Genomic DNA, 25,077 nt, shown 5'->3' with positions numbered 1-25,077 from the left:
ATGGGTTGGGGTAGAATTAAGGAATTACTGAATGCTTGACGAATAATTGCGTTGCAGAATGTGATAAAAAGGTTAATTGAACAATACTACTGCTATCTGTTCAAAACAAAAAATAGCATGTATCTCCATAAGATTTGAAATCGAATATTTGTATTAATTATGTGATGTCAATGTATAAGTGCTGAAAAGTTCACATTGGCACAGTGGTATTATCAAGTTTACGAGATCGTGGGCGTAGGTATGCGTGGATAATCGAGAATGGCTTAAGCGTTTGTATGTTTACGTATTTGTCACGTGTGCCAGCACGTATGTGTCTTTGCGTGTATAACTTCGATTTCGTTACCGTGTGGCAATTTGCATATTTGCGTGTGTTCATGGATGATCGCGCGGATCGTTCAAATGATACTTAATTTTCCGCGTGCGGTTCAGATTCTAGAAGAGAGTAAGTTCCCCCATATCACTAGAGTTTCCGGTTATGTCGCCATGAAACGTATTGTCTAGTGAATATCAGCGTTATTTTTGATTGGTCCCAGGGCCGTAGAGTAGAGACTTCAGGACGTGAGCGATAGATGATCGCGCGAACACGGCAGGTTCACGTTTGAGACCGTGTTTGTAAATTTATAAGTGCCAACGGTTCACTTTATCACCGGGGTGTTATCATGTTTGGGAGATCGCGAGCATAAAGTATGCGTGGATGGTGACGAAGGGCTGCCAAAGATCATCTGGTATATCATCATCTTCGGGACACTTCAAATTTAAAAAAAAACCCCAAACCAAGGCTCATCGTCAAGCTCAGGGCACCTCTGAAGAGAACTTGGCTCATTTAGTACGTTATTTCGACCACAGCTAAGTGGGTTATAAAATTCGCCAAGTTAAGTACTAAATTTGGTCACAAGGTAACTTAACTAAAAAGAAAGTAGTCGTAGTTAAAGTTTCTATCGCAAGTAACAATGGAAGTTTTATAGCACGCTACAAGGGCAATCTAAGTTTAATGAGCGGCTACAAAACTACCATAAATCCTCAATTGTTACTAGGGTTGTGGTACCGGTAATACCGGTACCGAAAATCCCGGGAATATCGACCCATTATTGGTACCGTAATACCGGTACTGATCAAAAACCAGTACCGGTATTTTCGGTACCATAAATTTGTAGACTCTATAGCAGGGCCCGTTTTCAAATATCACGGTGGTTTTTTATTATATTTAATTATCTCCTAAATAAATTCTAAATACAGCCTACGCCCTTGTGGGGAAATTAGGTGGGGCCATCATCATCACAATTCTAAAAGCTAAATATTACCAACTTCCGTTGTACTGAACGGTATATTTAAATTCTTGAACTATTTGGTCGACATAAAATTTCAACTAACTTTTACTAAATTTCAAAGTATTCACATCTAGCATAAGAGTAAAAAATTGTTTTGATTTTTTTTATTATTGACATTCTGTTTGGTTCCAATTATTCACTGGGTGCCGTGTAATAAGGTCGTGGCCTAGGTCATGCCTGTATTTGGTTTGCGCTTAAATCTTTATCTGTAAAAGAACGAACATTGATTTTTTAGGATTATAATTTTAGAGTTGGTGAACTGCTTCTGAATGGAGCGATTCGTAATATTTGGTGATCGTAAATGTCAGCAAAACTCCGCACCGCTTAGCAGTTATTGAATTCAAAATGGCCCATATCTCGAAATAAAAAAAGGTGCCGCCTTCGAAAAATACCTTCTGATGCAATGAGACAGTGTGAGCATTCAATTTAACTTTGAAAATATTCGAGTACCGGTACTTTACCGGTACTGGAGGCTTCAGTATCGCATTACCGGTTCTCACCAAAATGGGTCGGTACTGCGAACCCTAATTGTTACTAGGGATGTGATATAATTACTGTAATACTGCTTTAGTAATAAAGCCCCCGGACCAGGGTTACCAAAAACACAGAATAATCTGTATTTATACAGATTTTTCAGCCATTTTCAGACCAAGAATCGGTATGTGCAGATATACAGATTTTTGCATGTATGTACAGATATACAGATTTTTGAGAAGTGATGTTACCAAACCTATTTTAGAAATATTTTCTTAGTTTCTCTAATACTTCCTCTGTGTCTCTCTCAGCTTAGCCCTCTAAGTAGGCTGCACACGCTGACAAAGTCGACTTAAAAATGACTTTTACTGTCAGCCGTGTTGACAAACATTGCTTCACAGTTTAATGGCAGTGTTGGTAAACCCGGCTCACAGTAAAAGTCATTATTTATGTCGACTTCGTCCGCGTGCATAGCCTAATTAAATAATCTTCACTTTTGAGAGTGGTCGCTCATTCTGAAAGGTAAAGGTTTGTAATACACTCAGGTTAGCACCCAGCAAACGCCTGGCTGAAGTCTACTTCCGGAAACGTTAATTGTAATGCTCTGTGACTTTGTTAATTCTCAATTTTTTGTCCGAAAATTCGACAGCTACATTGGTCGACTTAATGTATGTAACATTATATATCAACAAAAGTCATTAAATGAAGATGAAAATTATTTTTCCATTGTGCCCATCGGTAAAGTTCAAGTTTCTGGATGCAAAATATCAGAACGATTTGTAGTGTTTTTATGGCGAAAAGGTCCTTGCTTGACTCATTTAAATCACAGGAATTAATATCTACGATAGATAATCCACCAAAATGTTAAATAAGTCAACTGATTCGTTACAGATACCGACACAGATTTTTCGAAGAGTAAATACAGATGAAAAGATTTTTTAGGATAAAAATACAGATTTAATTTTGGCAACCCTGCCCCGGACCACGTCAAGGTACAGTATCATGCCAAAGGCCCTCACGAGGACAGCAAAATCGTCTGCAAATCCGATAATTTTGCATCCTACTTCAGTTCAGTGCAGTAAAATTTCATTTCATTCAATCGAAACTGAATGAACGCAGTCAATCAGTCGTCTGCAGTAGCATTCACATTCATTTAACGCATCAGTTGTTGTTAATCTGAAGCTGGGTTCATGGCACTTCACTCACCGCTGCTTTCAAATGAGTCGCAATTCATATTCAACCTCCTTCGTTTGATCCTCTCAAATGAATAGATCAGCTTTCAATTTACCCAGTGAGCACCAGTCAAATGAGATCCGGGTAAACCTAAGACAAAAAGAGACAACTGGCTTCGTATTTTTGGTTATCATGCCTTTCTTGTGCCAGATGACAGATGAGTGTATGCAGCTAGCGAGGTTGGCAGTGCAGCCAATTTCTTTGTCATATTTAGATATGTTGCTATAATACACATAATAATGACCGTTTTATTGACACACATTTCGCATTTATCTGGTACTAATCAATCCAACATTTTTATCACATACTACATGTTTCTAGCAAATTTGGACAGCATAACAGCCTATTCATCAGAATCAAATTTGCAACAAAAATATTATAGAGATGAACGTACTACCAAATAACATTTTTCATTGCAACCAGTTTCAATAAGCTGTTATTAGTAGATTCATTATTTTCGTCTGAACTCTGCGAATTTAAGAAAATTTGAAAAAGAAATATGATAGCCGCAGTATGCTATCATAATTGTACGAAACTGTCAAATTCATTGCTAAAATCAAATATGTAATTCAGCTATTTATTTGCACCTCTACCATAGTTCCCTGTGTACAATTCCGATGACATGGTGAAGAGGTAAAACATTTCCACACTGGTTCTATAGGAACACATTACGAGCACAGTCTATAGTCTACGAGAATCTTTTCTTTTTCAGAAAGAATTCGAAAAGGTTCTGCTCGATATGAATGCTATAAATAGGTCATATCGAAGGTGGGTTTATTGATTTGAGGTAACCAAAAGGCGCCATATTGGATTGATTGATTGCAAAATGTCCTCAATCATCAGTTTCCGTCATCTAGTGACCATCATTGCAAAAGCGATATAGATATATACTGATCATGGTTTTTACTGTGGTGGTTACCCGAAACCGCCATCTTTGTTTTCAAAATGGCCTAAATTCATAAATTACGGTATTTTATGATTATTTTAAATGATACCCATATTGATAGTTGTTTTCACAGTTTCTTGGTCACTATAGGCCGCAATCTTGGATTTCAAAATGGCCTAACCTCCTTTCAAATGGTATCCATGTTGCCCTCATCTCTGATTTAAAAATGACTTTAACCATCGAGCTTGAGCTTGACCTTGTACGACCACCCGTAGCTGCTACTCCGTTATCGATCTAGACTAGCTGAAGTTGCACAGGGAATCAGTAGTAGTGCTTGGGATTAGGGAAACATCTTTCAATGTGCAACTCCTGGTAATCCTAAAGTGTTTATTGATCAAAACCGGCGCCGGCCTGGCCCGAACGTAGATCGCAGAAGGAACGTTAGTCCGATACTTGCTTTTGCTAGAGGCCGTAAATACTACTGCGCCCTCCACAAGTATCACGGGAGGACGATATTTGGTAGTAACTAGATATCGACCCATCAACTCATGGACCGGGAACCAACGGCTTTACTTCCCTTCCGAAGGAAGATTTTACACCTCAGAAAAATCTCAGCGACCTCGGCTGGGATTGCACCGAGACTAACTGGGATGGGTGGCTGTCACGCTTACCACTCAACCAACTACGCCTTCATTTAAAATGACTAACCATCGATTTCCGTTATCTATCATCTTGGACCTTTAACGAGTTCGCCCGTTTACACCTAAGACAAGATAAGGCAACTAGTAATACGATTTCTGTATATTTCTGTATTTTGGTAGTACGTCCATCTCTATTTCAAAGTTTGTGGCTAATTTGATTCTGATGAATAGGCTGTTATGCTGACCAAATTTGCTAGAAACATGTAGTATATGATAAAAATCTTGGATTGATTAGTTCCAGATATATTTTGGCGAAATGTGAGTTAATAAAACAGTCATTATTATGTGTATTATAGCAACATATCTAAATATGACAAAGAAATTGGCTGCACTGCCAACCTCGCTAGTTGCATACAGTCATCTGTCAACAATTATTCAGCAGGGCACAAGAAAGGAAAGAAAACTCCAAGAAGAAGAGAAAGAAAGGTTCGGAACATTTGTCATTTTTGAGTGAATTTGTCTTATGTTTGTTAAGCAGAAAAGCCCAATACGTCATTTGTTTTATTCTTTTCTTTTTCATATCCTCCGGATTTATCAGCTCAGCTCAGAAAAAATGCTCGTACCTGTATCCGTCTTGAGTTGCCTCGTCTTATCATAGCCTTTACCCTATATTATTTATTATCTTGGTCGGAGTTATTTTTATGTCAGTGAGTGTTCCTTCATATTCATTTGTGAGTGGTTCATTGGAATGGTTCACTTCCATTAGCTGAGACCGTGCTAATGTGAGGTTGGTGTTCAATAGAAACTGAACAGGCAAAAACGTCAAATGACTAGAACCTGTTATTCAATTGACAGTGAACTTTGAGTGACTCAAACGAAGACGGCAGCCGAACTCAACTGATATAGTGGTGGTATGTTTACAGTGAAAGGCTCGAAGTTTCACTTGAAACGATTATTTTCGTTTGAAATTGATATTTTACCGCACTGCTTCAGTTAATGATTTTCATAGCTCCGTCTACAGATAATCAGCACCGTAAAGGCGCCAGAACTCCGCCTTGATGGCATCCCTTGTTTGTTATAATGATCAATTTCGTATTTTCAAACGTGGTAGTTATTGCACGCATTAAAAGCACAGACCTTATCCAAGTTGTATCAAACCCCTGTTTTCTCATAGCATTTCCTCATTGAACTATGAGATGTATTATCAAAGGCTCTTTCCTTCTAGAAATGCTGTAAATGCGGTTTCCTTTATTTCAATAAAATTCTTCAGTCTTCCACCCAACATGTTCAATGTATCTAGTGTTGTTTTCTTGGTTTGCGTATGCGGATTTAATCTAATATTTTCATAAATCCATGTTTCGTTTTCAAATAATTCATAATAAATTTGGAAGTGGGTTAGGATCATTTCAATAAATCCAGTTTCTGTACATGAAATCGGAAATGAATTCATATTTTCAGCATCGGTCCGGTTTTGTTTTTTGACCGGCAGTGTCCCTAGTATATAAAACTTAACCTAAAGATTCTCGTTAAAAGAATAGAACGATATGCTGTTTGCTTTTTGTAGCATTATTGGCAGCATTCCGTCCATCCTCGGTAATTTGAACAGTTCAAAAGAATCGATCGTCCATGCAACTTTTACGTCTGTAAATTGAGCTCTGGTTAATTTTTTATTAGGTTCGGTACCAGCGTCAAATAAAGCAGACAGACTCTGCATCTGTGATGAGAAACCAACGAGTTTTATCAACGCGCTCGTACATCGGCCTTCAAATTTCAAAATTTCTACGCTATAATCCGTCAAAGACTTTTTGTACTGATCACACTGTTCAGTCCCCAGTTTCCTCCTGTTGAAGAGTTCCCTAGTCACTTTTCTAAGTTTTTCAAGGGTTTCGTTTCACCATTGCGCATTCTTATTGTATTTTAGTTGCAAAGTCTCTATTACAACCATCTACAAGTGTAGATGTTCGAATGTTTGACGAGATCTCCTGGTCTTCTTTGATTTGGATCTCTGCTTCGAAACATGCTTCTTCAGTGAGGGTTACCACTTCTTTATAATCTAAAGAGGTGTAACATATAACTCTCTGTTCCAACAGTAATATGCATTAACTAGCTTGTATTCAACCAGCTAGAATCTTCAAAAAGGGGGCTACGATCTTCCACTGCTCTACGATCACCGCAAATGATGCCGATGTCGTCCACAAAGCCAAAAAGCAAGTGAGATCTTGTGAAGATGATTCTATTTCTCTGCACATAAGATTTTCATATCGTACCTTTCATACCTTCGAGCGCTGTATCGAACAATAGATTAGAGAGTTCATTACCCTGCTTCAACCCATCTAACGTCACAAACGAGTCGAACGTCTCTCCGACCATTTCGACGCTTGATTTTGACCCATCCAGCGTCACGCAAATTAGTTTTATCGGAAAGCCATGTGCAAGCCATTATCTATCACAATTTATTTCGTTTCACCGAATCGTACGCCGTCTTGAAATCCACAAACAGTTGTTGTATTTCCGGATTTTAGTCAGAATCTGTCGCAGGGTAAACATTGGTATTCGCCGACAAAGGATTCAGTCAACGGGCGCAATGTGCTAAACAGAATACGGGAGTGTCAAGGAGCTGATCAAGGAAAACCTCCGTAATAACCTTCGCTTAGGACAATGTGCTGTCATACATTCAAGCCCTGCAGCTACACAAAATTATTAAATAGAAGACTTATGGCGGTGATGATCGTCTATTAAAATCGTTTTTGGATAAGACTTATCTCTAATGTGAACTAGGAATTCAATAATCATGAAATACGGTGCGATCTTATCTTTTATCCTTTTCTGAGCTGCATACATATTCACTTTAATCAAAAGAAAATGTAACAGATGCGCATTGTGTAACAGTGAAGGCTTCTGAAAAGTTTAACGTGCTATGGAATTAGTCATTACAGTTCCAGTCTGATGAAATTGGTTAGCACATATCGACGCAATCGATGAACTCTGCCCACTGGGTGTATTTTTTCGCACCACTCTGTCACCTGTTCTGTTTCCCCCATTGTGCACTAACCGAGTAAAACAGCCATTGACGCCTTATCACCAAAACCAAATACATAAAAAGATAGTTAAAACACTGACGATCGGAATAAGTCATATTTACCACTGTTGCTACTGTTGTTAGTAGAAAAAGTTGACTTTGGACAGGTCAAGAAGATAGCTGGTTTTATGACCATGACCAAAATGTTGTCTCATTTCAGTGTAAACACACAGCTAACCGTTGTTAATCCGCTTTCTCAGCCCAAAATAGCAAATTGGAAAAACAAATTTTGCAACCTGGCGTCACTGATTGCAATCGCATACAGTATGTCCGTCCGCAACGAATTCGTCTACTCCTACGCTCGTTTGCCGTTTTAGTCGTTGCCACTTCTGTGTTGGTATGGTGACTTTTTTTTCAAAGGATCGCATGAAAATCGAGTTCGGATTAAAATCAGAACAAGTTTTGTTTGAATTAATTTTTATGAATCTACCAGATACATGGCCAAATACGTTAGCATCGTCACACTTAATCTGCTTTTAGAGGGTGTAGCGTTTTGGATCGAGCTTGATTCCCGTTTGAATTGGCTGTCCTTGTTGAGAAAACGATTTTTTGTCAGTCGAAAATGGAATCCGTCGTAATGAAGAATAACGGTTGAGTAGTGAATCAGATGTGGTGAAACTTTACAGCACATGTAGCAATTTCTAAGTGTGAATAAATCATTGATTATTATCTCCTAAATTAAAAAAAAATTAGTCGAAAACTGCAATCATAGTAAAAAAAATCCTTAAAAATTCAAACTACATCGAACTGTTAGGGAACTTCCTAAACATTCAATTTTAATAATTAGTTATCATCGAAATAGAAGTTCTTCTGCAACTAATATTGTCGTCGGTCAAAACATAAAACCTTAAAATTTGCGTTTCGAACCGATTAAACCCTGTTCCTGTCGGGAGTATCGCCGCAAGTCACAAGCGTTTTGTCCCAATTCGCACTATCGCATCATTCTCTGCCCGTAGTCGTTATACCTAGGTACATACACAGCTACCGTTCGTTGAGTATTGCTGCAACCGACGAGTAAGTGCACAATTTTACCCGCTCAAGGCGTCGTCGGTGATATTTAGTATTTATACTTTTTAATTGCTTCGTTTTCATATTTTATTTATATATACAGACCTTTCAGCGCTCGAGGAGGCAGACTGCGAAGCGGTCATAGAACTGTTCACGTTGGTTGGATTCATTCTGTTCGTTCTCTGATCGGATTGACGGAAGATATTCTAAGAGTTAAACTACAAGATTTTGAAAATATGAAAAAATCCCGCAGAAACGATAAAATGTATTTAATTTAAACTCTGAAAAAATATTGCGAAAATTGTTGGATTTCGTGGTCAAAAATTCGAAATATATAAACCGAGACACCGGCTTGTGTCTCACGATTTTAAAACGATCAACTCCGGAAAGGGGGTTGCTAACAATAGGCACACACACGTACACAATTAAATGTCAGCGAGCACTGCACTCTGCTTCTAGCTCAAGTCCAAAGTACGGATCTGATTACAAAAATAAATACACTTGAACTGCGCTACGCTGGTGTGTCATCACGGTTGCCACAGACGCCACTCCCGTAAGACGATAGGTGAAAATGCAACATTAGGCAAGCAGTACTTAGTATAATTATGCTTTTTGTCTTTCAAGTGAAGTATTAAAAGGGTGTATTCCTAAGAAATGACAGACACGATTTCGATTTTTATCGGATTTTTTTATTTTTTATAAAATTAAGATTAGTTGTGAATATTCCATTAAATTTTTTTATTCCGGATGGCCGGCGAATTTGATGTGTTCATGTCCTTTGACACTAATTTTACGTTATTAGCCTCGTGCCATATCAACGCTTTTCGAGCCTAGTTGCAGAACGCTAGATCAGTCCAAAAAACAGTTGAGCCACAGTACTTACTTATGAATTGGAAGAGAGGACACTTATGTTTGTATATATCTACGTTTATTGTTCCAGAAATGACGTAGGGAGCATTTTTTCAACTGTACCCGCTAATCGCCTGCCAAATCATAACTTTTTGATAATTTCGATATCAGCTTCTTTCGAATCTTCTTCAGAATCGAAAAACTTGGATGTTTTGGTGACAAAACATGTATCTTCAGGTAGGTTATGAAAGTCGGTTCCGACAGCATGAAGTACAAAGTTACCATACGCTCGTCCGGACATGCCACAGACTCAGGTGATTCGCATTTGTAATGCCAAAATATCTTGACTCCTGTGGTAGCAGACAAAAGGTTAAGTCACCAGGAAACTCTAAACTTGCTCATATGACCCTATTCCACGCTTTTCTAAACTATCTCCCTTCAGCTCCTTGCTCTCCCTTGAGTACTATGGCTCATAATATTGAAATATATACTTCACCTTCTAGTCCCTTGCTAATTAAATACCGTTTCAACAGTTATGAAAGTCGGCCTTGAAGTAAGTTTCTCATTCCACCACGATGCAACACGATTTGGTGAGAATCTGTGTGTCAGATACCGTGGTCAAGTTTTTGCGATGACATTCTGCTTCTCATTCCGGTTTGGTACCCTTTGAGTATTGTAAGCATGTAGTACAGAATATTTCACGGGTTCCTGGTCAAAACAGACTTTGCCAATTTCTGCCGAAACTTACTTGGCAATCTTGGGGTCTAAAAAACTGAACCCCGGAGATAGTAGTCTTATATCCGAAACCAAAATATTAATAATATCTTGGTGTTTCGTCCAGATTTCTTAGAATTTCAAAAAGTAACAATATGCCACTGACTCATAATCAGTTTAATTCTTATAAAAGGGGTCATATGCGTGCCTCAGCGTATTGCATCGGCCAATTAGAAAAATTGAACCCACAAAATATTCTGCGTATATCATTAAGCATGCTTTTTGGCCAGCAAGTGAAAGCACGTGGACAATAAATTAGTTATCGAACGGAGTACTATATATTTCATATCCAGTATTTAATAAATATACATTTCAAAACGTTGATAAATCAATAATCAATCTGGTCTCCAGTTTTGTTACCAGATGACACACTACGTAAAACCTAAACTCAGAAGGATAATTTTTGCACTATAATCAACAACCCAACCTTCGACATTTGCAGCTAAACCACAAACATCCGATCAAACAATAATTGCTGCATCAAGTATCTCCCAACCAATAGCCAGTGCACCTATCAAAGTAATAAGTGAGTCGAAAATACAACAAGCATCAAAAAGCAGCCAACAGTGAAAACCAAATCTGCTTTAACAAAAACAAAATCGACGTACGCGAGACCGGTAGACAGACTGACCAACATATTCAGAAATATTTATGTATTTCTCACCTCTATAACTTACTAATTATCCAAAAATGCTTTACTTTTTCTCGTTCCTAGCTACGGTTCTCAACAGACCTTCAACAATATCCGCAATATTTTCAACACTTTTTAATAAGATGCTGCCCCGAATTAGTGCGTTAGATAAATAATACTTACATTGTCATTTTTTGTTTTGTGTGCATAAATAAATGTTTGACGTTTGCATTATATGTTATCTCTATTTTTATTTCGATTATAGAGGTTTTAACCTTAAGGTCATTCGCCTCTTCTGGTTAGAAAAATCTCTTATGAAAAATTTCTAACCCTATGTGCGGGGGTCGGGGCTCGAAACCAGGTGCGCTGCGTACAAGGCAACGCCCACCCGCATTTATCTCTTTTGTACTACGTTTAAGTGACAATTGAATTGTATGTAATAGTCCAGGTTGGTATTTTCGTTTATTCAACACGGCTCAATACGATAGCTTAACTGAGCAGTGGATCTTTTAATATTTATATGCGTAAATTGAAATAAATAAATCAAACTTAATTATATTTCCATCGGATCTTTACTTCCGATCGGATTTGTTACTTCGCGTAATGATCTTGGATCTACAATAAGCAGCGTCGCCTGTTGTTGTTTGGGGGTAACTTAGTCCCCTTTCTATCGGTTTATCTTTTTCGTCCATGCTGTCCTCGTTGTTAATACAGTACAGGGGTGACATTATGGAACCATTTCGAATCGACTTTTGCATACAAGCTTGCATACAATGAACCTTACGTTTCGAGATACCACCCCAGGTTTCCAAAATTAATTGGTTTGGATCGTTCGTGAGTACTGGCTATTAATTTGAAAGTAGCATGCGCATAACAATTGTCCGGCACGATGTACGTAGATTCTGCTGTTCCAGCATTCATTGCCTGTGCCTGAACAGTAACTCCGGGTGTTTGTGATTTAGTTGCGGTTGCTGAGGACTGTGTGTTGGGATTCGCTTTGCATTCCATGTTGTTTCGTTAGAAGTTTTTGTACAAGGTTTCCCGTAATGCGCCTCTTTGTTACAGAACTGGCACGTAGTGGTCTGTCCTTCATATGTGCACAACGTGATATGAGATGTGGTAACGGCTTCTATTTCGAGTTTGAACTACAGGTAGGAAGGAATAGGTTTCGTCGCTTGCATTCTCACGACGCGAACGCCGTTGTAAATACCTGGGAAAAAATTCCCACATCAATCTTATCATCGTCGTCCATATAAGCGAATATCTTGATTCTAACATTGTCATACTCGGCGACCTGTTGCATGTTGTTTTCCATAGCGAAATTTTCCGGCATGGTCAAGCTTTTGAACGTTAACAGTACAGACTTACGTGTATGGTGAAATTGTATAACTACGACTTTCGTCAGTCTAAGCTGCATTTGCACTTTAATAAATGTTCCATCTCGCGAACGTAAGGGCGGATTGTGCAATATGTAAAACAGACGGCCACAGTATTATATAGAAGATTGTTCAAATTCTGCTGATGAACTTCACTGTAGGTAGAAACAATTTGTTCGCTTGATATACTGCACTGTCAATAAGAAGAGCGCTTTTAGCTTCCGATCTGATCGAGATGAAAAAGTAGACTGCCCAGGTTGGTTACTATTATTAATTATATAAATTATCATTTTTTTAAAATTATTAATTGATTTCTTTATTTGTTACTTTTCTTATTTATTTATGCTTGAATAAATGTTTATTTATTTTGTACATGGAAGACATTATTTGACCAAGTGATCAGGTTTGCTCAAAATTTAGACCATGATAGAATAAGCAGAGCCGTACCGGGACCTTCTGGCGCCCTTGGCGAAATCTCAGTTGGTCAGCCCCTTTGGTGTTAACTTTGTCATTCTTTTTGGTTCGCCTTTCGAAAGCCGTGTGGTGTCCGGCGGGCTGAAATCTTTTTGCACTATTTCAGCCAAGAATAGAACCTCTGGGAACTGCTCCCATGTCGTAAGAGGCGACTAACAACATGCTAGAAGTTCCTAGGTCGAGGTATTGCTCCGTACCGAAGACTTAACCTGGGCGAACCTTAAGGTTCAGGGTTGTTAATCGATAATTAATCGTCATCGTCGATAACGTTAACCACCCGTCAACGTCATCGGAAACTCCGTTAACGATAATGTATCGTCGGATTCATCGTCATCGTCGATAATTCATCGGTGGTTATCGCGATACATTTTGCGTTACTTTCCCGTTTATTCTATGGACACTCATAGTGATAGACTCGCGGATGTAGGAATCGCAAAACTGGCAACTAGAAAAACAAGCATGTTAAACTGGCATCACCCAAAAATGTGCAAGCTCGAACGTGCTCGACTGTATTCGATCATCTGTTTTTATCAAAATAAGTTTTCAAGTGGTTCAATATATGAATCAAAAGAGAAGTTATATGTTTGATACTGAGCAACAAGAAATTGAGAAAAAAATCCAATTTCCAATCCAATCCAATCCAATCCAACACAAAGTTGATGAAAACGAGCATAAGTAAAATGTTTTTTGTGTAGTTATATTGAACACAATAAATATATTTCTAAATAACATTGTGAAATACCAATACGAACACGAAAAGTGAAGCCTACTGTGAATAACAAAATATATTTTTTTAAATAAAATCGCAATACTTGTTCTGCTTGTTTGCATTGAATGACGTCATGCTCGTTTGGCTCCGGATTTTGACAGTTCGTTTGGCTCGATAAAAGTACCTTCGCTGGTCTATTACTATGTCTATGGTTTATTCGAGTTGAAGTTGATGCGGTTAAATTTCAATTGTTTAGAAATAAATAACTATTGAAGGACATGTTGTGGCAGTTGAAAATCAATAGTTTGGACATTTTCTAAGCACAGGGGGGGGGGTCCGACGATGTGTCAAAATCGAATTTTTTGCCAACTTTTCGGGAGTGTTTTATATTGAAGGGAAAGTTATTGGCAGTTGACAATCAATAGTTTTGGACATTTTCAATACACAGGAGGTTCGACGATGTGTGAAAATAGATTTTGTTCAACTTTTGGGGAAAGTTTATTATATTGAAAACGCTATTGGTAAGTGAATAATCAGCTCCAATAAGACTTTAATTTGACTAGTATCGATGAACGCGGATCAATACGTACTGAAAATTCGCCGCGTCTGTTTTAATGAATCTAATTTCAAGTTCCGTTTTTGGTAACAAGCCCGTCCATCAGGTTAACGATCCTTTGTATTTCCCTTCAATGTTCGATATAATCGTTCGTATACATGTATTTCACAAACAATCCGATATTAGAAATAGGAAACACTTTCGCTGATTTATAACATCTAGAGCTATCATAACTCTTTGTCTGTATAACGTGTTATCACTCGATAGTTTGCAACCCAAAAAATATATCGTAGAGATACTCCCACGATCGGTTGTGTGGAGTTGAAATTGCTTTTGTTTAGAAAACATAGGATACTCTCGGTAGCCGGCTACCCAGATTTTAAAAGAACAAAAAAGTAAACAAGATCTTTTTCGAGCGATCGTGTTTTCGAAAACTAACTGAACTACAAACTAAGGGATCATCCATAAATGACGTAGCATTATATGGGAGAGGGGAGAGTTTTGCATTTTGTGATGATGTGTGACGACGGGAGGGTAGGGGGTCATGTCAGGCTATGTAGCTTTTTCAAAGGGGAATGACTAACATCGGTTTTTATTTTAAAAAAAATCACGAAGACAGGGGGGGGAGAGTTACCGTCAAGCTACGTAATTACCAGGGAGTATTTAGAGGTTTGTGACGAAATGCTACGATGGTGGAGGGGGCTGGTAAAAATTGCTCAAAAAATGCTACGTCATTTATGGATGATCCCTAATAAACTATGCTTTACAGGTCGCATCGCTTGCTTGGAGCGAATCCTAGACCTTATTTCCTTCCAAACTACCAACTCCGCGACATCTATGGAAGAGTCTGATGAACCTTCGGTATAAGATTCCTCATTTTATTCAAACGATCGCCGGGTAAAATCAGCACCGACACGATAGAAACCACGAATAAATTCGTCGCGTGATTGAATATTATTAAAAAATATAAGCAGTGCTTCTTATAGCCGGCTATCCGGAGTTCAAGTTGCTTATTTTGCTAATCGTATTAATACAACAAATGATAAATTTCCCAAATTCTCGGCAGCCGGCTGCCCAGAGCAATTATTACATGATAACGCTATTGGCACACTCACTAACAACTCTCCCCTTCCCGTGATACATGTGGAGATGCAGAGGATTCCTCGGTCTCTAGTAGCAACATGTATCGAACTAACATTCCTTCCTTTCCCAGAAGATCTGCATTCGGACGTAGCCGGCGTTGGTATTGATCAGCATGCAGGGATCGGAATAGATTGTACAATGTGGCTCATCATGTTATTCCCAAGCATGTTGTTCCAATCAACATTTTGCAACCTAATTTGGTTCTGGTCAATAACGGAGTAGCAACTACGGGCGATCTCTTATGCTTATGCTTATGCTTTTTGGTTCGCCTTTCGAACAATGATTTCGTATGGAAATGGCTCCGTTCTCCTAAGGCGGTGGCCACAAAGGCATTTGCAGTATTGTCAGCGAATATGCCACGGTGAACATGAATCCCCCCGAAGAAAGACTTCAGATGTAAAGGTTTGAAGAGTTTAACATAGACATGTAAGATACAACATACGTTGTATAACATTCCACTGACTCAAATTCTAGGAGCAGGTGTTTCAGCTCGATAACAACAAGTTCTTTCGTGAATTGGGAGGGTAAAAGTAATGTCACTTAAAAAGTTTTGCTGACTTAACAAAACAGTTTCGGTTAAAAACCGTAAGGAATGTCATCCCTTGCGGACCCCAGACTTACCAAATGTTTGCATTACAATCCTTTGGTTTGACTTTCAATTTATTATATCTCCCATAATTTCTGTCTCCGCCTTCGAATGCTTTAGGTTTTCACTTTCCGCCGGGCGTTAGGCCCGAGCATATATAAATCCCCCTGAAAAGACCCAGATTCGGACTTTCTGCTTAAAAACATTGATTGAAATCGGTTGGACCATATTTGACCTTCTTTCGGACCAAAGATAATCCAAAGATAGTTGTGTAAAGATTTTGAAAGAACTAGCGCAGACGTATTCAACAGTGACAGATTCCCGAAAGATCGTCCAGATAAGTTCAGAATTATGATATTCTGTCTAAAGCAAGCAAATGACGTTAGTGATGACAAGGCTTGTATGAAGGACTACCGCGTCTAAATGTCCGCTTACAAAGTTGAGATCGACGGTGGGGTCACCGATTCGAAATTGTGCGTGCATCTACTGAAGCACGGGGTTAGCTATTTAACGGTTATTTCATTGAGCGAAGGTTTTTGAGTGGAAATTGCACTGGATGGGACAAAATTGATTGTCCCTTCAAACTCGTTTCGGATGAACTTTGAACGTCTGCCTGTTCGGCTGTTGTACCAAGAATCGTGAGCATGACTCTTTCACTGAGAATGTTGAAAAATAGGTATGACTATTATGAGAGAATCCATATGATCAAGGGTTCTAGGAATCTAAAGCGTTCCCTTTAAAGACGATCTAAGTACTTTTGCTTGGACTTGTGCGACCACCCCTGACTGCTTTTCCGTTATCGATCTGGACTAGCTGAAGTTGCACAGGGAATTAGTAGATAATTATGCTTGGGAGTAGCGGAAACATCTTTCAATGTGCAACTCCTGGTAATCCTAAAGTGTTTATTGACTAACACCGGCGTCGGCCAGGCCCGAACGTAGATCGCGGAAGGAAAGGGAAGGAATTGTTAGTCCGATACTTGCTTTTGCTAGAGGCCGCACTCCACAAGTATCACGGGAGTAGGATATTTGTTAGTAAGTATAGCAAATTGGATTCTACTTCTTCTTTACCGAAGCCAGAGAGGTGATTCCACTATCTGGACGACATATCGATCCATCAACTCATGGACCGGGGACCAACGGCTTTACTTCCCTTCCGAAGGAAGACGTGACCACAGATTTTTTCACCTCAGAAAAATCTCAACGACCTCGGCTGTAATTGAACCCAGGCCTGCTGGAATAAGTGGCGGTCACTCTTACCACTCAACCACCGGCGCCGTCACGATCTAGTTACTCTTGCAGAAAAACTAAAAACAGTTACGCCACTCACCACGACAAATCATTATGCTCTTTTGGAAGAGTATCACTCACGTGGGAATCACCCATGTAGGGATCAGTCAGTTGAAACAGCAGTTGAAGTTTGAACCTGACTCAGTTTCTCTTCGAGCAAAAACAGCGTTAGTTTTGCAACCCTTTCGTGTTTACATTCTCTTCTTGTTCAGTGTTCAGCTCATTTGGAAATTGCACATTATCTTATACTTATTACATGATTTATCCTCACAAATATGCAAAAGCCGGTCATGATTTCAGCGCCCCTCTCAGGCTCACTCCCTTGGCTGGTAAACCTGGCCAACCGCACGCTACGGCTCTGAGAATAAGACCAGCTGTTTAAAGTTCAAATTGCTGTTCTCTGAACAACTCGGAGGTTACTCGCGGTAGCTGGCTGCCCAGAGTTTAAATACCCCCTAAAGTCGTATGCTGAAACACTAACTAAAACGGTAGATAATGCAATAGGTGTTCATGGTGGAATTGTGTGCTTGTGATTGATCCTAGATCAACGCTGTATCTATGGTTGGACTTAGTTTATCAAGAGGTTCGAGGCCGCAAAATTATCGCGCTTCTATACTGCAATCCATACAAAATTTCGCTATTTCTTGGATGGTAAAATGTTGGGCCCTTGCCTACAATGGAAGAAAAACTTAAAAGCTTGTCGGGGAAATCTCTGGTAAGAATACACGATAATCGTCAGTTTGCAATACGTTAACTAAATTATTTATGAAATTTCGACTTCGTCTCATCAGAATCCGACACTAACTTGATGATAGGACTATGCTAGCGTCGTATTGACGCTAGCTCCAAAAATGAAAACACGATTTGTGTTTTCGAGCAGATCCCTAGTCCTGCATGATGTCGCACAAGAAAAAATGTTTTTATTTTTAGAACTAGCGTCAATCCGACGCTGGCTTAGATCTTGTTACTAAGTTAGTGCCGGATTCTGATGAAACTAAATCGAAACGCAAATCCCATAACTAATTTTGTTATAGGTTTTATGCTCTTAACATGCAAAGGTAGCTTTAAATAATGTTTCTTAGTAAAGAAAAAATATCTAAATTACCTAAATATTTCTCCATTAAGGGGAAATATATCATAGTGAATACATTAACGTTCCTTAACAAAATGTTCTGTTAATCATGACTGTCTTAAGGGAGCAAACTTTTTGTTACTGCAATTCTTCCAAGATGATGGCGAGTTCTTCTCAACTAGTTGCAAACTTATTAAAAACCGGGTGTACACGAGTTCTCGATAGATTTTACGATTTTTTACTCGCTTTCTAAAACTGCTTCAAAATGACCACCCTAAAATGAACTTTTCCTCTTCCACTGAACACCATAGTTACTTATTAAAACCAAATGCAAAGCACTGAATCGGAATCAAATTTCGTCACAAGTTGCCGATGGATTAACAGAGAAATCAGACCTAATCATTTGTAGAAAATTCCATAAATAGATTTGAAATGAATGAATCATGCAAAGAACTGTAAATCCGTAGTAAAAAAAATTGGAAATAAATCTCTCCGTTTTTCGCTCCAACCGGTTCCACCAGTAACAATGATTGAGTGCCATATACCAACACAAAAACAGAAATAGAACAAATATAACGTAATATAACACAACAAATAAATACCTTGTTCGCTCAAATGACTCATTTTCTCGCCCTCGGTCGTAATTCCTTGCTGATCACGAACACCACTAATCACTACACCATTCTCCGGAATCGAGTCCGCACCAAACAGAAATTTATGCAGCAGAAAGTTCTCCTTAGTTGCCGCGGTCTTATCGCGGCACAATTTTCTTAGTTTCTGATAATGATTCTGTTGCTGCTGCTGCTGTTGTTGTTGTTGTTTCACTGATTGCGACTGTTGCTGCCGCACCTTCTGTAGGTGGCTCAACTTTCGCCGCTGATGTTCGATCAACTGCTGTTTGAGTAGTTCCAGCTGTTGCTCCTGCTGAACCGTTGCCGATATGGTGGACATATTTTTTATCATTTTCCACAGAAACACAAACAAACACAGGAGCATTTAGGCGGAACACTTTTTTTTGGCTGGAACCTGGAGTTAACCACAGTTTATTTCATGATCTTCAAACGGTCCGTGCCGAATTTTATTAGTTTGTTTATTTTCACCCACTTGAAACAGAACGGAACTTTCGGCAGTTCTGTCCAGGAGAATTCCTCGCCTTCGACTGATTTTCAAACGTTCCGAGCGGTTACCGAACACTACGAACACACGCACTATTGCTAGAGTCGCAAAACGGAGGAAAAACCTTCAGATGATTTTCAAACAAGCGAACAACAAAATGATGGAAAAATGAAAAAGAAGAAACAAACAAAAAAAACAAATTGCTTGGAATGTGCGATAAGAAACGATGTTCAAACATAATAAGCACCAGTAACGCAATCGTTTGCCTTCTCGCTCGGTCGCCTTTTCCGATCGCCGGCCAGCCAGAGTCGCCACCAGTAGGCATAATTCGCATATAACAGTTTTGCGGTGATTACTTTCACCGTGTACCGTCCATCGCAATACGATCATCGTCCGGGCGTGACTTCATCCCTGGGAGTTAGCGAGTGCATGCATAATCTGAGGACCGGCCCGACAACAGAGGAATTCCATCGAAGCAAAGTGATAAGACGAAAGGCTTATCAGACGTGCAATGCTGCTCGCTGACGTTTTGTAAGCGAGGAATCGGGTTTGTGAGGGAAAGAGAAGCTAAATCCAACGGATCCGAACGCAAAGAGCAGGAAAAAAATATGACCAGTCTGAATGTGACACAAACCCGTCGATAATACCGGTTGATTACTAGGAAATCGCACGCGAGCTTTCCTAACGGCGAAGTGATAAGAAAGAGTGGAGATGGCAGTGGTTTATGACCGGTGTCAATGCAGAAAGTGTTAATGAACGGGGGAACGATTGGTTAATGTTTTCCGCACTTACTAAACAGTGATAAAATTCATTAACTGTTCAAGTTTAGCTTGAGTTTAAAATATCGTCGCCTTACTATTCCGATTACTAATTTCTTGTTACGGACAAAACAAACTTGAAAAGTTTTCGAAAAGCGAAAACTTTCAGAACTTTGTACAACACGCCTCCAACCACAATTCACGTACAAAACCATTTTAAATCCTGTGGCTCGAACGAACACACAATTCCCAGTTGGTGATTTTCCGTTGAACGGTTCATTGAAGCCACCAGTGCTGAACCAAACTTGGTCAGCGGTGGGCGTTGCCCAGCGGAATGCTGCGGGGGCTGCTTACTAGTGATTAATACGTGCGATGAATACACAATGGTACACGTAGCAGGACCTCTTATCGTTGGAAAAACGAAAGAAAAAAAATCTTTCCGCTTCATGAAATTGCCGACCGCTGGTCCAAGCACAGTTTCAATTGGATAAATTTTCACGTACAATCGGTAGCTCCACCGTAATAAATTCGGGACTAAAGAAATGGAGAAATATGTTAGAGATTGAAATCTCCACCGATGGTCATCGATCAATCAAAACACATCGATACGTGACCTACTATCAGAAAGATCTCAACATGTCTACCAGTACACTGTCAAGTGACAGTGTGCAAGATAGTAATGCAACTACTGTATATACAAAAGCGATGGATGACTCATCCTTCCAGTTGCGAAGAAAGCAGACAATTTTCTTGTACTGACGAATGAGTAACCGCACCTAATGTCGGTCAAATATTGAAACTAGACCCGAACGCCTGCTAATTGCGGAATGCAAGCTCATGCGTAACTTGTCTCACATTAATACACTACATACTTTAAACTGTCAAACCAGTCGCGTCCATAGTTGCAGCCGGTCGCCGGTTCATTGGATGGAACCAGAACAAATTGATTCAATTGATTTGACTTTCAGATGACGGTTATCGTACTAATGAAGCACACTATCAGCTCAGCTCTGTGGCACTTTCCTTTCATTTAAGTACAGTCCATCGAATGAATGACCGGCGGACAAATCGTCCGAGAGAAATGTCACACTACTACAAGCGGTGCGTGGCGTGGTTTCTGTGCTTCTGTGCACAGTGAGTAAAAATGTCGGAATATTAGAATTTTCCTCATTTTATTTTCGAGAATCAATTAAACACTGAAAGCCGTTTATTTCTGATGAATGAAGGTAATTATTTTGACGTACACGGAACCTCGAATTCCAAGGTGGATTTTGTTTGCACGCTAATGTCGAATAACCTGATTTTGAGCAAAAATAATATTTTTTTCATTTCTTATATAAGAAATAACAGAATTTGCACAAACTTTCAGGGCTTTTCCCGATAGTCGGGTATATACCAATTGACTCAGCTTGATGAATATCTGTTCATCGGTACAATAATGAAGATATAACAGCAATTGCTGAGCCTATAGTGACTAACCTAGTTTCAAATCCAACACTTAACGTGAGAAATAAAAGCATGTAATATGTGTTAGGTCATGATTTTCAAACAAAGCCATGCGGCGGAGATATTTTCTAATTCTCTAAAAATTACACCATGTCATACAGAGTGTCACCAGGGATGGCATGTTCCTCAGAGCAAATAAAGAGAAGAATAGAAACCGGTTTTAATCCGTCTAGTGATGCAATTGTGCCTTTCTCATTTATCCAAACTTCGATTCCATGGCTGGTTATGTTTGATATAATGGTGGAAATGTCGATGCTGAAACGTTAAGAAATTTTAAATTAGTTTCTCAACTCAAAATCATTTCAAACCAAATTTTGCACTGGTTTTTCAGACCCGCTAGGAAAATTTATTCTAGAGGAATTAGAAAATTTTATTCGCGTAGAGAGGTACTTGATGAGGGAAGGGCGGTTTGGGGAAGGGTGGTGAGTGATGTGGAGGGGGGGAGGTCCTCACCTTATCCCCTAACTACGACCCTGTTAAAATACAGAAAACCTATGTAAGTCAAAAAAACTGGCCGGGATTAAGTTGACGATGTTCAGAGTGATTGCATAACCTTTCTGTAGGAGAAAGACAAAAAAGTGAATTCGCTGTGTGTTCGTACTCTTAAACCCGTAACTCAGGAACCGGAACTCGGAATTTAATGAAATTCAATAGCAGCCTATGGGAACATTGTACCTTTCATTTGAGACTAAGTTTGATGAAATCGGTTCAGCCATTCCTGAGTAACCGATGTGCTTATTTTTGGTCACATATATACATACACACACACATACGCGCACACACACAGAAATTTGCCGAATTCGACGAACTGAGTCGAATGGTATATGACAGACAGCCCTCCAGGCCGGGATTAAGTTGACGATGTTCAGAGTGATTGCATAACCTTTCTATAGGAGAAAGGCAAAACGCTTTTTGCATTTTTCAGGGAAACCACCGTGTAGTTCATTAGGCATAAATACGTTAGGCACACGTGCGTTAGGCATAACGGACGTTAAGCATAAATACACTAAGCATAAAGACACCAAGCATAATGGACGTTAGGCATAATGGACGATTGGCATAATCGACGTTAGGGATCAAATGTCATATTGATGTATTACTTAATGACTTATGGTGGTGGTGGTGGTGAGAGCCTGAATGCTTGTACTTTTTTGATCTTGTAGAGTGACGCTGGAAACTGGCCAAACTCGAACAACATTTTAGTCTGCTGTATAAACTTGAAGAAGTCTTTGCTCAAGTAAAAGAAACAGATCATGGGATTGACAAGGACAATCTCAGTTCGCTTTAATTACTCGACATACAATCTATAAATTACGCATGTAGAAACATCTTTGATTTGAATAATATAATTACAGAACGTGTGTTAAATCGAAGTTTAACTTCGAACGAGTGCCCCCCGTCCTCCCTTTCATGCTATCATTTAAGCCAAAGCAATAGGCTGAAATTGGCATAAAACAATAAATAAATTATCCAAGAAGAAAATATTTGCCTTGAAGAACAGCTCATGAAATAAAGAATAGATGTCTCGGTTAGCCAAGCACAGATGCTCACTCGGTACCAGCCAGTTGCTTTAGGCATTCACCCATTTTGTGTGAACTGTTTGGATTTAGTGTCTGACTAACGCCAATTTGGTGTTACATTGAAGACCCGTTTTTATCAGCCTCTGTTTTTATCAGCTTCTTGATCCGATTATATCGACCAACCAGTATTATGAGGATATGCCTAGGGATTAAAGAAGAATATTTTTAGAGCATCGGTTTATTAAAAAAAATAAACAAATATGTTTTGCCATTGTTCCCATTTTGTCAACCTAACATAAACAAAGGGGGCCGATAAAAACGGGCCTTCGCTGTAGTTTTGATACATCATCTATCTAACAGCAAGTTGGTGTTAGTTACTGACGAGTGGAATACGAAACATTAAATTCCAACTTTTCTAAGTTAGGTCTTGTGCCCTTATGCGCAAATTGGTTAATCCAATTTTTTCCCTTTGGGAAAAGATAAATTGCAGAATATGTAACTGTTTTTGCACACCTAGAAAAATTAGTGTAAATTTACGTCTCTTGACCATGACATATGCGAGCATCAAAAATGACTTAGTTTTACGTTTGATTTTAATTTTACATGACGTTTAATTTCGTTATTCATGTAATTTTACTCCACATACAGCGTTTGTTCTGAATGGTAGGAAGTGTAATTTTAAGTCATTGTGCATGTAAAGTATATGTTTCATGTAAAATTAAATGGAACACGGTAATGTTCTGTCATTTCGTAAATTACGGTTTGTTGAATTGTGTCATGTTTGCAATTACGTCAACGATAAAATTCAGATTTTTTTGGTGTGTGTTCTTGAATGATTTTTTCCCACATTATTCAGTACAATGATAATATTCTTGATGTCATCAAAGTTAAAACTACACGAGATTTATTTATTTATGCGCAACGTTGGGCGATGGTTTTCGCTTTTTTATGTTATGTTGGTGATTCAGCACGCAAAAGAGTAGAAATAATGAGGCTTTTCGTGTGCTTCGAGGTCTGTGGGTCAGAAAGGGGTAGAATAAAAAAGCTATTCTCAAGGTGACTCTTTGTACAGAGTTGCGCATCTCTTGGCGCATAGATCTTTCACTTTTTAGTTTGTCGATCAAGTTATTTGTGATCGGTGCATTTCGACGGCGCCGGTGGTTGAGTGGTAAGCGTGAACGTCACTCATTCCAGTTGGTCTGGGTTCAATCCCAACCTAGGTCGTTGAGATCTTTCCGAGATGAAAAAATCTGTGGTCACGTCTTCCTTCGGAAGGGAAGTAAAGCTTTTGGTCCCCGGTCCATGAATTGATGGACCGATATTTAGTCCAGATAGTGGAGTCACCTCTCTGGCGTCGGTAAAGAAGATGCAAAATCCAACTTCTATACTTACTAACAAATATCTCCTCCTTCCGTGATACTTGTGGAGTAGACCTCTCCACATTTTCAAAAAGTTTTGAAATGTACATGGGTCAGCTCAGATTTTGGTTCTAGGTGTGAATTTAAGAACTTTCGCCAAAAATGACTTAATTTGGACATGATTTAGAGGTGTCTCCAATCAAAAATCGTGTTTTCGCTATGTTTCCACAGGAAGATCACTTACAGTCTGATTTTATAGGCCCTACATGCCTACATATCATCAAAGGTTGTTCCTTACACGTATCTTTACATGTTTTAACAGGTGAATATAGCTCTAATCGCAATAGAAAATCTGTTAGCTGGATTTTTATATAGAAAAGAATATCAAAACCAAGGAAAATTAGTAATATTTTTTCTTGGTTTTGATATTCTCTTCTATATAAAAATCCAGCTAACAAATTTTCTATTGTGATTAGAGCTATGTTCACCTGTTAAAACATGTAAAGATACGTGTAAGGAACAACCTTTGATGATATGTGGGCATGTAGGGCCTATAAAATCAGAGTGTAAGTGATCTTCCTGTGGAAACATAGCGAAAACACGATTTTTGATTGGAGACACCTCTAAATCATATCTAAATTAAGTCATTTTTGGCTAAAGTTCTTAAATTCACACCTACAACCAAAATCTGAGCTGACCCATATATATATA

General features: G+C 38.9%; 1 protein-coding gene across 7 annotated transcripts in view; it reads right to left on the bottom strand.

The window, feature by feature from the left end:
* Positions 1-25,077, bottom strand: part of LOC131685654 (probable serine/threonine-protein kinase DDB_G0282963) — a 133,410-nt gene that overhangs the window by 32,470 nt on the left and 75,863 nt on the right. For 3 of the 7 annotated variants that reach the window (XM_058969542.1, XM_058969533.1, XM_058969551.1), the window contains exon 2: positions 18,711-19,322. The exons of 2 other annotated variants lie outside the window; for them this stretch is intronic. In XM_058969542.1, the coding sequence (XP_058825525.1) occupies positions 18,711-19,104 (394 nt within the window). In that variant the 5' untranslated portion in view covers positions 19,105-19,322. Of the gene's footprint in view, positions 1-18,710; positions 19,323-19,471; positions 20,661-25,077 lie in introns of those variants that run through there. 2 more of the 7 variants (XM_058969558.1, XM_058969526.1) reach the window with 2 other exon arrangements.

The sequence above is a fragment of the Topomyia yanbarensis genome, chromosome 1 (genome assembly GCF_030247195.1).
Source record: "Topomyia yanbarensis strain Yona2022 chromosome 1, ASM3024719v1, whole genome shotgun sequence".
NCBI classification, from domain to species: Eukaryota; Metazoa; Arthropoda; class Insecta; order Diptera; family Culicidae; genus Topomyia; species Topomyia yanbarensis.
Note: the sequence above shows the minus strand (reverse complement) of the source record. Positions and strands in the feature narration are given on the sequence as shown.